Source organism: Podarcis liolepis (genome assembly GCF_965112155.1).
Source record: "Podarcis liolepis genome assembly, chromosome: 14".
In the NCBI taxonomy this organism is placed as follows: Eukaryota; Metazoa; Chordata; class Lepidosauria; order Squamata; family Lacertidae; genus Podarcis; species Podarcis liolepis.
The window spans coordinates 11209923-11223941 of NC_139569.1; the positions used below are offsets into that span (position 1 = coordinate 11209923).

At 44.0% G+C, this 14019-nt stretch overlaps 2 protein-coding genes across 2 annotated transcripts in view; both read left to right on the forward strand.

Moving 5' to 3' along the window:
- METTL9 (methyltransferase 9, His-X-His N1(pi)-histidine) overlaps positions 1-1299 on the forward strand; it is a 28782-nt gene extending 27483 nt beyond the window's left edge. The window contains exon 5 of the mRNA XM_083474485.1: positions 556-1299. Within this exon, the coding sequence (XP_083330611.1) occupies positions 556-761 (206 nt within the window). The 3' untranslated portion in view covers positions 762-1299. The remainder of the gene's footprint in view (positions 1-555) is intronic.
- Positions 1300-9726: 8427 nt separating this feature from the next.
- Positions 9727-14019, forward strand: part of OTOA (otoancorin) — a 49520-nt gene continuing 45227 nt past the window's right edge. The window contains exons 1-2 of the mRNA XM_083474165.1: positions 9727-10011; positions 13046-13146. Coding sequence (XP_083330291.1) covers positions 9914-10011; positions 13046-13146 — 199 coding nt within the window. The 5' untranslated portion in view covers positions 9727-9913. The remainder of the gene's footprint in view (positions 10012-13045; positions 13147-14019) is intronic.

The window sequence follows — 14019 nt, forward strand, 5'->3', positions numbered from 1 at the left end:
ATTGGGGTAAAGAAAAACACAGACAAGTGCATAAATGGTAGAAAGGGGGATGGGGACCTCATCATGAGTTTCAAATTGAGGCAGATTGCAGTGGGGAATTAATATCACTATCTTTAAGTAATTTGTAAATTGGAAAGGCAAACCAGGTTTTAATAAATTTATCTGTTTTAGAAATTCCATCAAGTACTCTCAGTTTGTGCACAAGTTTTTCCATATACCCATCAATGTTTCAGCGAGGGGAATTTGCATTTCTTGACCTAATAGGGAAAGGAGGTTTCTTTCCCTTTTTCCCGGTTTTTAGAAGATGGATTAAGATTATTCTCTTTCACCTTTGGATGCTGTCTGGCTGTTTGGGAAGAGCTCGCTCTGGGCTTTATGGCTCTCGGCTGCTCGTAGGATTTGTCCATTATTGTCCTTGATTCGTTGTTGTAATTTCTGCCTTTCCTAATGGATTCGCAGCCTGCCTTGTTCGAGTCATTAGGCCAAAAAGCAGGATAAGTGAAACAGATTTAAATAAAGATAAATAACTAACGCGAACCCCATGTGCTTTTTCAGTAGGTGGCAAGTGGGATAAACCTTCCGAAGTTTTGGAAATCAAAGGACAGACGTGGGAGGAACAGGTGAACAGCTTGCCAGAGGTTTTCAGGAAAGCTGGCTTTGTCATAGAGGCGTTCACCAGACTGCCATACTTATGTGAAGGTGACATGTATAATGACTACTACGTCTTAGATGATGCTGTCTTCGTCCTCAAACCAGTGTAAATGTGTCTTCTGAGTCAAACCCAAGAAGCAGTCTGTGAATGAAGCATTTTGATTTTGGGGTTTTTTCTCGGTTTTTATTAATTGCAGGATGGGAGGAAAAACTATTGTGGTTATCCATTCTAAATCGACATCATGTATGAAGTCTAAAGGTCAAAATACTAATTTCTTTGTAGTATGTTTTGGAAGGGGGGGGGAAGGAACTCTTTCTTTAAAAAAAAAAAAAGAACTCTTCTGTTGATGATTTCTTAACCCCCACGATGCACCTGCAATCCAACAATAAATCGAAGATATTTTTATACCTAACTATGGATAAGGATCATGATCCAGCCATAGCCAGGAAGCTACATAAACTGATCCAGTGCAGCTGGTTTTTCAAGGACATGCGAGAATACTGGCAATAAAGCTGTCCGTCCAGTAGAAAAACTGGATTGATTATCAAGTGTTGGGATGGATTTTCTTCCATGTTGATGAAGTTATTTTATCTGTTGGTCTTCAGCACATGTTTTTAATCATGCTAATAAAACTTTTTTTGAGATGACTCATGTATCCAATCTTCATTTATGCAAACGGAGTCTTGTTTAGCCTTAGATAACTTGGGTGCGTGCATGTAAACATAGGAAGTTGCCTTGTGGTCCGCATCATTCAGCACTGTAAACCCTTAACTTGCAACAACCTGGGATGAACTCTTTCCCAGCTGCCTACAATCCTTTAACACAGGTGGGGGACCTGTGGCCCTCCAGGTGCTGTTGGACTCCAACTCCCATCAGCCCCAGTCTGCTTGGCCCAATGGTCAGGGGTTATGAGGATTGTAGTTCAGAAACCACAGGTTCCCCACCTCTTTCCTTAGCAGGAAGTGTTGGAGACATAAACTTCACTAGTCTGCAAAGCTTGGCTGCTCTGCCTGCGGAGTTAAAGCATATGAACAAACGACACTGCCTTATTCAGAATCAGATCGTAGGCTCAGTAGCGTCTATTCTGACATGCAACAGCAAACCAAGGTAGCATGTAGGTGCTTTCCAGCCCAGTAATAATAATTTTATTATTTGTACCGCGCCCCTCTGGTTGGGTTGCCACAGCCCAGCTGGAGATGTCAGGAATTAAACCCAGGGTGTTTGTGCCCACAAAACATGTGTACTGCTATGGCCAAGGTTCTTGTTGCTATGCAGTGAGAAACGCACACCTAAGATGCTGATTCATCACAAACCGATGTGGAGAACTGATTGCAAGCTTGGAAACATGAGAAGCTGGCATTGCAGAGATTCATCCATCCCTGCATGCAAAGCTGGGAATTTCCCTGTTTTCCATTTATGATTAAAATACCTTGTTGGTTTCGTTGTTCATTTGTTAGAAGTACATTTGTCCTGTTAAGCGTTGTTCTCATTAGTCCTGTTGCCATGTGTTCTCATCGTCATGGACTGCTTGGCATGGTTTGGCAGCTCCAGGCAGAGGAGGAGCAGATGGTGAGGAGCTAGAGGGCTGGCAACCAGAGATGATGTCCGAGAGAGGGAATCAGATCTGTTGGTTCTCTCTATTTCCCTTCCTACCAAGAGTGCAGAGCCTCATCAGGAAGTAGGAAGGACTCTAACCAGGCAGAGGTGTCTGTGCAAATTGCTGTCGTTTGGGGTTCCTTTTTCAGTCTGCAGACTCTCCCAGCAAGTCTTCCAGAATCATTTTTCTCAGTTTAGCTCATCTGTTGATGAATTCTCATGTGGGAATAAACACCTCACCCATTCCAGTTCTGCTTAAGTTATTTACTGAAGAATTAACATTACAACTTATACAACTGCTGGTCTAAGGAAAATAAAGTAAAACTATGTACAGAGACTCATTCCTCCCCTCTGGACAGAGCAACAGCCCATTCCTTTCTTCCTGAGCATGTCAAATAAAGAAGTCTGTTGCTGGGGAAGACCTATTGCTGGGAGAAAACCTGTTGCTAGGGGCAAAACTATGCAAGGAGCATTTAAAGTCTATTTATAGATTACACTAACAAGAGGGAGAGGCTGAACAATAGGAGGTGGCAGAGGGGCAGGGCATAGTCATGCCATCAAAAGCCCGGCACCAAATTCATAGGTGAAGTCAGGTGCATCTGCCAAGACAGATCACATGTAAGGGGAGGGAGCATATCAAGGGGAGAAGAAGGCTGGAAACTTTCTCCACAACATCTAGTGTTATCTCTATGAAGATTTCCCCCCTTATGAGCCTCCAAACTACCTTGCAGTCTGAAATGGTACAAAACATGGACAGGTTTACTATCTCAGTGAGGCCAGCTCCCATCAGATGTCAAGGAAATAAGCAACTATCCTACTTTTTAAAAGGCATCTGAAGGCAGCCTTGTTTAGGGAAGTTTTTAATGTTTAATGCTGTATTGTGTTTTAATATTTGATTGGGAGCCGCCCAGAGTGGCTGAGGAAACCCAGCCAGATGGGTGGGGTATAAATAAATAATTATTTTTTAAAATTTATTTGGCCTGAAATGACTCAGTAGCTGCTAAGGATATAAGACAATTGGGCTCCTTTGAACTCTTACAACCTGTGAGAGGTCTGTTTTGGGAACTATTTAGGGATCCATTCTTTCAGAATTGGACATTCCTTTCATATAATTCTCCAGTTGCTTCTCTCCAAAGAACATAAGGCAGCATAATCCTTTGAATTTTCACTCAGAAGTAAGCTCCACTGTGCTCCATGGAGTTTCCTCTCAGATGTGCATTGGACTGCAGCCTATTATTCTATGAATCGGTTAACCAGGAGCGGGGAAGCAAAAAAAGCCTAATGTTGAAGGGAATCTTCTTGTTGTTCCCCTTCCTTCTACCTAGATGGCAGTGCAGCTCATGCTTTCTGATCTTTGTTCCCTGAAGGTTATGTTTTCCTGTATTTCAAACATCAATAATTCCTTTTCATATATGCGATAATCTCTAAGGAGAGAATTCGAAGAAGGGTGGCTGTCATAAATAAAGGGGGAAGCATTCTTAAACTGAACAGGAGTAAAAGACTCTGCGTTTTCCGCATTTCGACAAAATAGTTTGAAAAGAATGAAAACTTATATTATTTTGGCTGCCAGAACCTGTGAATTTGTACTTCAGTCTTGTAATAAGACACGCAAACACTCCAGGGTTGTAGCTACAGGTAGGGTGGGAGAAACCAGACTATGGGTGCTTGAGAAAGTCATTCGCTACGCATTTTGGAGCAAACTGATCTGATCTCCTTGTGGGAAGTTGTCCGTGGATAGAAACTGACAAAGGACTTCAATATAAGGGTAACCTTTTTATTAGCGCGTTTGCAAAGGCGGACCCCTCGTACCCGTGGATACGAAGAGCCCCGATCGGGCATAAGCACAGCAGTTTTATCCCTAGCTGCCGCCCCTCTTTTGGAGGTTTGGCTTACAATCTATCTACCAGAATTCAGCACATTCCTAATACATTGTTCAATCTACTCTATTCATTTTTACTCCCTTCTCAGTGTGGGCATCACCCTTTGGCTCTCCCTTTCTGGCGTACGCGACTGTGTTATCTTGTATACATGTCTAGCTCTCAAGGCTGAGTTTGAGGCACGTCCTTTCTGTTCATTGTTTCCCAATCTCACAATCCCCCCTCTCTTTTGTACCTTGCCTCAAACTCACATAATAACTCCCATATTCGTTCCTCCACATACAAAACAATTTTTTCACAGTTAGCTCTTTGGCGATAGTCTCAGCTAGACTCAAAAACATGTTATGAGCTCTTGGGGGAAGAGGTAATTTATTTAATTGTTGTCAAAGCTCTCAAATACTGAGATTGGCTGTTTGCTGACCTTAGTAGTATGTACTTTTATGATTAGGTGCCCATAAGGATCCTTCCCATTTCCATCTATCCCCAAACCAAGGTGAATATATTTAGGTCTAGTGGAAGGGAGTTCCTTAGCCCACAGACATACAGGATTGCATTGTCCTGACCCACAGGCCGTCGAAGCCGCTCCCCTGGTGATATTTATCCCCTTCGGACCCCTATATAGGGGTATCTCTTCCACCCCATTGGTATACCAATAATTCCATCTTAGTGGCCCCTACATTGGAACCGGCAGCCTGCTGGAACAGGTACTTATCCTCTTGGAGATAAGCTCTCTCCCAGCTTAATGACCCACAAGTGACTCCGGCTTGGTCGTTAGACCCTTGTCCCTTTGAAATAGCAATGCATGCATCAAAACAAACATGTATCTTCTCCGTGCCCCTGGTGGAGTTGTGAGCTATATATCCCTGCCTATTTTGTGTTAGGGAAAACATATGTGCCCTTTCACTTGCCTTCTTTGCCGTTCCCCCTTTATTTCCATATACATATATGCTAGAGGTAATAGGTCCCACCGCTAGGGGCTCATAACATTCCGTTTCATTCTTTTGGGTCTTACATCTAAGATATTGGGTCTGATTGTGGACACAGGGGTCTAATTCTACTACACACTCGGGGGCAACATTATAATACATTAAAGTTCGTGTAACTACTGTCCCAGTTTTAGTAACTCGGATACATTGGCTGCAGCTCTCATCTTGAATTTCGGTGGCCAGGATACTCCCTAGCATAATCAGGAGGCTGAACCCTGCTATCATTGCCTCCGTCTTAATTGGTTTACTGCTTGCACTACCGTGGGAGTCCAGCTCAGACTGCAATTGACCTCTCCCTCAAGGGTGATGGCACAATATTGTATAATTATGTCTTCTATAAAAATTATGTCACACAACTCAGTGCAATGCACACATAACACACAACATTCGCAATGAGCGCAGCAACAGCATTCATAAAAACATTTGCAAGTACAGAATAGACACATCGAGGTCAGCGTTTGGATTCTTTCTGGTTAAGCGTCACCTTCAGCGGATTATCGGGGTCAACAGTTACCCTCCAGTCCTGCGGGGCTTTCTTGACCCTGTGATAGTGAGTCCACCCGTGCTCTCTGGTCCTTACTGCACTCGGTGGTCAGCAATACCTGGAACGGACCTTCCCAAGCAGGGTGCAATTTCTCCGCCTTCCACACTTTTATGATGTTCCAGTAAGGGAGGACGCTGGGCCAAAACGCCACGTCCTGTAAGGTGATCTTTGAACACCAGCAAATATTTCTGCTCCCCCTCTCTGGTAGCTCTGTGAAGTCCACCTGTTAAGAGAAGAGATAACAAAGACGGCAGCGATTGCACAGAACAAATTGATATATTAACTCAAAGGGGTCAGCATGGCAAGAAACTTCGCAAGGGGTTAACAGTTCTGTTCCTTGGGTTAAGTTTGCCAGCCGAGATTTTTAAAAGTCTTCCTGTGCTCTAAGTTTCAGAACTCTAAGCCATGTTGCAAATTTCAGTTCATTTGCCAGTGTCTGTAGAAAGAACAATGCGCTCCTTGCTTCTGGCAAAGTTTCAAATTCCTCAAAGTATCAATTCCTATGCCGCAGCTCCTTTCAGAGTAAAATTGCACATTAAAAAGAAAAACTTGACAAAGTTCACAGAAAGCATTCACTTGCTTTTTAAGAAAGTCACTTTTCCAGGTTAATACTTTGGGGCAGGGGGATGGGTAACTTTTGGCCTTCTGGGTTTATGTGGCTGAACTGTAAATCCAGAAAGTGTGAGGTTCAGGGTAGCTGGCTGAATGCAGCAGTGTCCTTCTTGGAATAGGAGCCAAGAGATAACGCTCTGAAGCTACCTCCAAGCGCCTGGCACAAGGAAAAAAAACAAACTGATGTCCTGTTACTTTCATGAATGAATGTTAGAAACAGTTAGTTCACTCGCTTCTAGCTGCAACAGTCTTTTAGCAAGAACAGAGATGAGAAGAAATCATTTTTGAGAATTTCGCCATATTTGTAGGCCTTTCCGCTGCCCGTCTCATGCCTTCTAAAACATTTCTGTGATAAGTCTCTAAGGCCGCCCTTCCCTCTGTAGTATTGTAATCCCAAGGGGGGGGTCCTTCTGGGGTTTCCCATCTATTATCCCTTTGTTCCCATCCCTCCTTTTTCATGTAATCTATCTCTTGGGGGGTAAAGACCAGGTTTTCTGTATCTGCTTTGGTCAGGACAGGTACTTTCAAACTATATTGTTGTACCAGTGCGGCTCTAGGGGTGCCCCTGACAGCTTCCTTTGCTCTCAAATCAGCCCACCTATTTCCTACTTCTTCGGGGCTCGTCCCTCTGGTGTGGGCTGGAACATGAACCACTGCGACCTTTTCTGGTCCAGTGAGGGCATTTAATAGTCTTTCTAGTAATGCCATGTGTTCTATTTGCTTTCCATCCGCCTTAATATATCCCCGGTCCCGCCAAGTCCTACCAAAGGTATGTACCACCCCCCCCCATGCATAGCAGGAGTCTGTCCATATGGTTACCTCTAAGCCCCTTGCCAACTCGAGAGCCCGTGCCAGGGCCATAATCTCACATTTCTGGGCCGACCAGTTCGCCGGCAAAGCCCCACTTTCGATTATCTCCCCATCTTCCTTAACTACAGCATATCCTGACTTCCTTTTTCCTTCCTCAACATAACTAGATCCATCAACGTACCATCTCTCCCCCATTACTAAAGGGATTTCTGATAAATCCTCTCGAACCTTTGCCATTAATTGTATAGTGCCCAAGCAATCATGCTCATCTGGTTCCCATTCTTTCCTTTCTCCTATCAAGAACTCTGCTGGATTTAAATTCTGATCAGTTCCTAATGTAATATCAGGGCTGGTACGTAGCACTGTTTCGTAGTGGGTTAGGCGGCCATCCGTCATCCAGGTGGAGGCTGCCCCAGTTAGTATCGTGGAGCTCAGCTGCTGCTGCCACCACCTGGATACACGTGGGCCATGCTCGCACCACTGGCTCCAGGGTTTTGCTAAGATAAGCTACTGGCTGATACCGCCCCCCTCTCTTTTGGGCTAGGACTCCGACAGCAGTCTGAGAACTAATAGTTACATATAGGTGGAACGGCTGTTGGAGGTTTGGTAGAGCTAGGACAGGGGCCCCTATCAATGTTTTCTTTACTTCTTCCCATCTTTGTTCATCGTCCTGTTCCCATGTTATTCTACCATCTCCGGCCAGTTTCCGGTTTAAAAACCGGACCAGCTTGGCAAATTGATCTATCCACAGTCTACAGTATCCTAGGAGTCCCAACATTCTTCTTACATCTGTTTTGTTTCTAGGAGGTTGTAATTCTAAAATTCCCTTAACTCTTTCTGGATCCAATTTCCTTGTTCCCCCTTCTAGTAAGTGTCCCAAATACTTTACCTTCCGCTGTACAAACTGTAGTTTGTCCTTAGACACCTTCACCCCTCCTCACTCTTCTCAACTCTCTTGCTCCCAGACCGTTATCCTCTCTCATATTCTGCGGCCCTCTTTGTGCACCCCCCAATCTTTAAGTTTGCTCAGTTAGACATTGCCCACACAGCAGTGTTTGCTTGTAGATTAAATGTATGTTCAAGATTACTACCCTGAACCTGGACCTTCATGTTGAGACAACACAAGAAACCAGGAGCGACACACATTGTGTTGTATTTATACTCTTCTATATGGAATAGCTCTATGCTTTGCCCACAGAGCACTGAAGAGCACAGCATTGGTTTTCACTAACTAAAAAAACTTTAAAGTTTTTAGAAAACTGTATTTTACTGCAAGCAAAGAAACAAACAAAACCAGAGTTCTTCCAAACTCTGCAAGGAGCATTCTAGACAGCCTTACATTGCCAGGCCTATCAAGAGGTGTGCAAGGTCTAGCACTGGAAAGGCTGGTGTAACGTTGCAACTTTTAAAACATGCACAAGCTAGAATACACACCAATCATCCACCTTTTAATTGCTTAAAGGTAAGAAAGATCAAGAGACAAACCCCCACTTTCAAAATATGAAACTGGGAGTCTCTGACCCTCCAATACACATTAAACCCCTAGAACCTTGTACTGGTTGAAAACCTCATTCCCCTTTCTCCAACCCTATTTCGAAGCCACTTTTCTCTTCTATTCTGCAGCCCCGCTTTGCTTCAAAGTCTACGCAGCTGCCTCCTCTCCTTTAGGGCAGCTCCTTTTTCACCTTCCCCTTTCCCCTTCCCTTACTCTGACTCTTGCCCATGTTTACAGTGTCTCCGACTCGCACACACACACACACTCACGCGGAATCGCCTGGCCGCTCCCCTCGCGGGAAAGACGGAACCGCAAGCTAATCCTCCCGTCAGGGCAGAACCCTGATCCACACTCACGCGTCCGTATGGAACCTCTCTTCCGTTCAGGAGACGATTCTCTCGCCCCCGTCCCGTTCCACAGCCCACAAGTTTCTTCACTTTCCCACGTCTACTCACCCAGTACAGTCCAGCGTCGCTTCTCGCAACTAGTGAACAGGCGGGCGTCCCCGCTGGGTGCTCGCGGTCCCGGACCGCCAATGGGTGCTCGCGGTCCCGGACCGCCAAAAATGAGACCTAGTTCTCTCTCTCTATCCCCCTATATCAAGTCCTGTCTTTTAGCCCTCGTGAACCGTCACGGGTGGACTCCGGCTCGGGTCACTCCGAAAAGACGGAGGGGCGCCTACCCGGATTCCGAGATCCCCCCGAGCAGCCCGTCGAGAGCCCCACGTTGGGCGCCAAAAGTTGTGGGAAGTTGTCCGTGGATAGAAACTGACAAAGGACTTCAATATAAGGGTAACCTTTTTATTAGCGCGTTTGCAAAGGCGGACCCCTCGTACCCGTGGATACGAAGAGCCCCGATCGGGCATAAGCACAGCAGTTTTATCCCTAGCTGCCGCCCCTCTTTTGGAGGCTTGGCTTACAATCTATCTACCAGAATTCAGCACATTCCTAATACATTGTTCAATCTACTCTATTCATTTTTACTCCCTTCTCAGTGTGGGCATCACCCTTTGGCTCTCCCTTTCTGGCGTACGCGACTGTGTTATCTTGTATACATGTCTAGCTCTCAAGGCTGAGTTTGAGGCACGTCCTTTCTGTTCATTGTTTCCCAATCTCACATCCTCATCATGGATCTCTGTGTGTGGTTTTGTGGTGCAGTCTCCAGTTCTCTGGACTTTTCTGCTGAATGTTTCCATTGCTTACAGTTTTAAAAACGTTTTCCCAGGGGTGACGTTCAAGTTTTCATAGGTAGCAACAGCTGCTCTAAGTGGAAAGAAAGCACAGCAAATACAAGCTGGCAGCTCATTCTCTCAGGAACTTGGATGAAACAAAAAAAAAAAAGATGGCTGCCACAGGCTACTTCAAGGAATTGTTTTACCTGAGGCAGGTGGATGAGAATGTCAAATCTGAAAGGCAGCCCTTGAACTACCTTGTGAACCTGTAATGAGTTTTATTTTTTTTTTGTTTACAAAATTCTCAGCTTGCAGGACAGCAAAGACCCAAAAGCGATGTCATACCCTCCAACATTTCTCCGATAAAAATAGGGACGTCCCATTCCATAATGATAATTTACTATTTATACCACACGCATCTTATTGGGTTGCCCCAGCACTCTGGGCAGCTTCAAACATACATAAAAACATAATACAGTGGTACCTCGGGTTAAGTACTTAATTTGTTCCGGAGGTCCGTTCTTAACCTGAAACTGTTCTTAACCTGAAGCACCACTTTAGCTAATGGGGCCTCCCACTGCCAACAGAGCACGATTTCTGTTCTCATCCTGAAGCAAAGTTCTTAACCTGAGGTAATATTTCTGGGTTAGCGGAGTTTATAACCTGAAGCGTATGTAACCTGAAGCGTATGTAACCCGAGGTACCACTGTAAAACATTAAACATTCTTTTAAAAAACTTCCCTATACACAATTGCCTTCAGACGGCTCGGGGGATTGGATAACTCTGTACCCTCCAACATTTTTTCAATGAAAATAGGGACATCCTAAGGAAAAGAGGGACATTCTAGGATCAAATCAGAAACTGGGACGACTTTTCTAAATTAGGGATGTCCCTGGAAAATAGGGACACTTGGAGAGTCTGTGATGCTGACATCGAACAGAAATTGGTTTTCATTCATCCCTAGCCAGAAACCCTCAGAGACAATATTGGCCTCCCCATTATATTTTCAATTGTCATGCAACACTGGTCCTGAGAGATCTGCATTGGCTCCCAGTACATTTCCGAGCACAATTCAAAGTGTTGGTGCTGACCTTTAAAGCCTTAAACAGCCTCGGCCCTGTATACCTGAAGGAGCGTCTCCACCCCCATCATTCAGCCCGGACACTGAGATCCAGCGCTGAGGGCCTTCTGGCGGTTCCCCCATTGCGAGAAGTGAGGTTACAGGGAACCAGGCAGAGGGCCTTCTCGGTGGTGGCGCCTGCCCTGTGGAACGCCCTCCCATCAGATGTCAAGGAAATAAAGAACTATCTGACTTTTAGAAGACATCTGAAGGCAGCCCTGTTTAGGGAATTTTAATGTTTAATGCTGTATTGTGTTTTTAATATTCGGTTGGGAGCCGCCCAGAGTGTCTGGGGAAACCCAGCCAGATGGGCGGAGTATAAATATTTATTATTATTATTATTATTATTATTATTATTATTATTATTATTATTAAACATATGAGGAAAATATCTGTAAAAGTAGTGTAAGGGTTCTCGTGGGCATCTAGTTCACCACAGCAAGAACAGGATGCTGAGCTATATGGGCCACTGGACTGATCCATAAAGTTATTACGTTCCTGTGCTCCCCTCACGCAATTGTTAATAGCTTGGAAGCGATCACCTGAAGTCTGCAACATCCCCACACGCAGACAAGCCAACAAATTCTCAGAAGAAGAACAAAAATCATTAAAAAAAAATGTCCATACAAATAAATTACAGAGGGGCATTCCTTACTAGTACCGATTCCATTACTCATGCTACTTTGCTCAGCAATTTTAAGTCCTCATCTGGATACTTTGTTCAGGCCTGGGCCTCCCATTTGAACTTTGAAAGGGTTAAGAGAAAAGAAAACTTACAAAAATGACGAGATTTTGAAGAGAAAGACTGAGGGAACTCAGGATATTTACCTCATAGGAAATAAACAGATGGGAGTTGTGAGTGGAGAGAGGAAAGGCATATCGGCAATTCCCCAAATTTTGGAAATGCTACCAGAAAGCAAATGGAGAGGAAAACATTCATTTATACAGGACAGCTCCATGTGAGATTATATTTGTGTGTATTGCTCAGCTGAATGGATCTTACACCCAAATAAATATGCATATGTGTCTACTCAGAGGTAAGGCTCATTGAGTTCAATGGAGCATAGTGCCAGGCAAATGAGTATCATATAGAATTGCAGCCTGAAATACTCAGTTAAAAATCATTATGTAGCCTTATGAGGCTTTGCCCTCGGGTGGGAAAAATATTGCGCCTGGGAAAGGGAAGTGGGAGTCAACAGAGACTCAAGGAATAGTTTTGGAGAAAAGGCTTTTATTTCTACCATCCATGAACTGGTAGAAGGAGCAAGTGTGATAAGTCACAAAAAGCATGCACGAAGTTCACAGTCCTGTGCACAAGCATATATACCCCTTTCCAGTTCCCTCCTCCTTTCTCCTCCCTCAGGAGTCCTGCCCCATGTTGAGGTTCCTGAGCATGTACAGAAAGCTGTCTTGGGACTATTGTGGACTCTTGGCAGGAAAGGGGGTGAGGGGGTTTCAGTGTGTTCCAGTTGTTTCATTCTTGTGCTTTGGCATGGTTCCCGGAGAGAAAGCAAGTTGCAATGTGGTTCTGAGAAAGGCCTGAGAAGACAATGGGCTCTGTTCTCTACCTTGTTGCAATCTTTTTAGTTACAGCAAGCGGAATGTTTCTGATGCTTAGCTGCTGAGAAAATGATTTTGAAAAGCTTTTGAGAAGCTTTGAGCCTGCTTGGGGGGGGGGTGACTTCGGGCCTAGGTGAGGTCACCTGTCCTCACCTTCCTTCAATTAAGGGTGTTAAACTATTTCTAAACCTCATTTAGAAGTAGTAAAATGGAATTATAATGCTTAACTCTCAACTTTACACTAGGGTTGCCATATTTCAAAAAGCTCTGTGTGTGTGTGTGTGTGTGTGTGTGTGTGTGTGTGTGTGTGTGTTGTTGCACCTGTGCGATAAGGCGGCTTGTCTTCTCATGTATGCCAAATGTTGCCCTTTGCTGTTGAAAACCAAACACCATAACCAACTTTGATACTACAGCTTTGAAAATACAGAATACCTATTAACTCTTTTTAATGTGCCCTTTCAAAATAAGTTTATAAAAGTATATGTTGTTGATGGAAACTGTTAGAGCATTTCCTGGCAATTTGATATTGTGAGCGGGCTTTCTGGGTTAGCATTTCCCCCAAATCTCTTTAACCTTAAATGCAGAGAGTAGTACTTGTGAATATTTTGCCCCTGTTTGTAGGGCAGTCCTTTTCCATCTCTCAGGTGACCGACTGCCTTGCTTGGAAGCTACCAGGACACTGAGCTGCAAGCCCCAAAGGAACAGCAGACAAACAGAGTCAGGTCAGTTTTCCTGTTTCAAGTCACTTTTTCTTTGACATCCAACCCCTCGCATGTTCTTTCCCTTTTTCTCTCTTTTTATAGCCTCTCAGCTGCCTTTTGACTTTCTCTTCTGTTCTTCTGTACACCTGAGCCTCTTTCCCAGTCTCCTTGTCTGTCTTCACCTTCCAAGGTGCAGAACTGGCGTTTCGTAGCAATCTCTTTTTCCAAAAAGTAAACCTCTTAGAATTCGTGGTGGAGCTGAGAAAAATAGCTACTTACGATTCTCAGAACTTGACCTTCACGGATTTTGCATAAGGTAAGTCACAATGTGAAGTTTGCCTTTTCATTCCACTACCATTTTTAAAATGCTTGCAAATAGAGTAATACCTCTTTTAAATGCTTGCAAATAATATTTGGTTTGTTGTTTGGTCTTCTTTATTGCTTTGGTTTCTTTCAGTCAAAGTTTCTGAAGTAAAACAAGGTGTTGCTTTTTCCCCCTCTGATGCTGAGCTGCTCAAAAGGAACAGAATCAAATCCTTCCTTTTCCCATTCTTTTATTTTTTATTTTGGCATTCGGCATTAAAGAAATTACGGGCTTTCTAACATACAAGGACATAAGTTGTGTGACATAAATGAATATAATTCCAAGTGGTATTCATTTGCCAGAGATGATGGAAACAAAACCTGTGGTTGAGGAGAGAAATCAGGAACACACGATATATTTTCTGGGAATGCTTATAATCCATGAAAATGCCAGAAATTCAGCTAACAAACTTTCAAACTGGCTCAGTACGTAGGGTGGCCCTGTGCCCTGCTTTATGGAGGACAGCCCTCTATTTGCAAGTATCATTTATTTATCGGTTTGTTTATTATTTATTTGTAGCATTTTTAGCC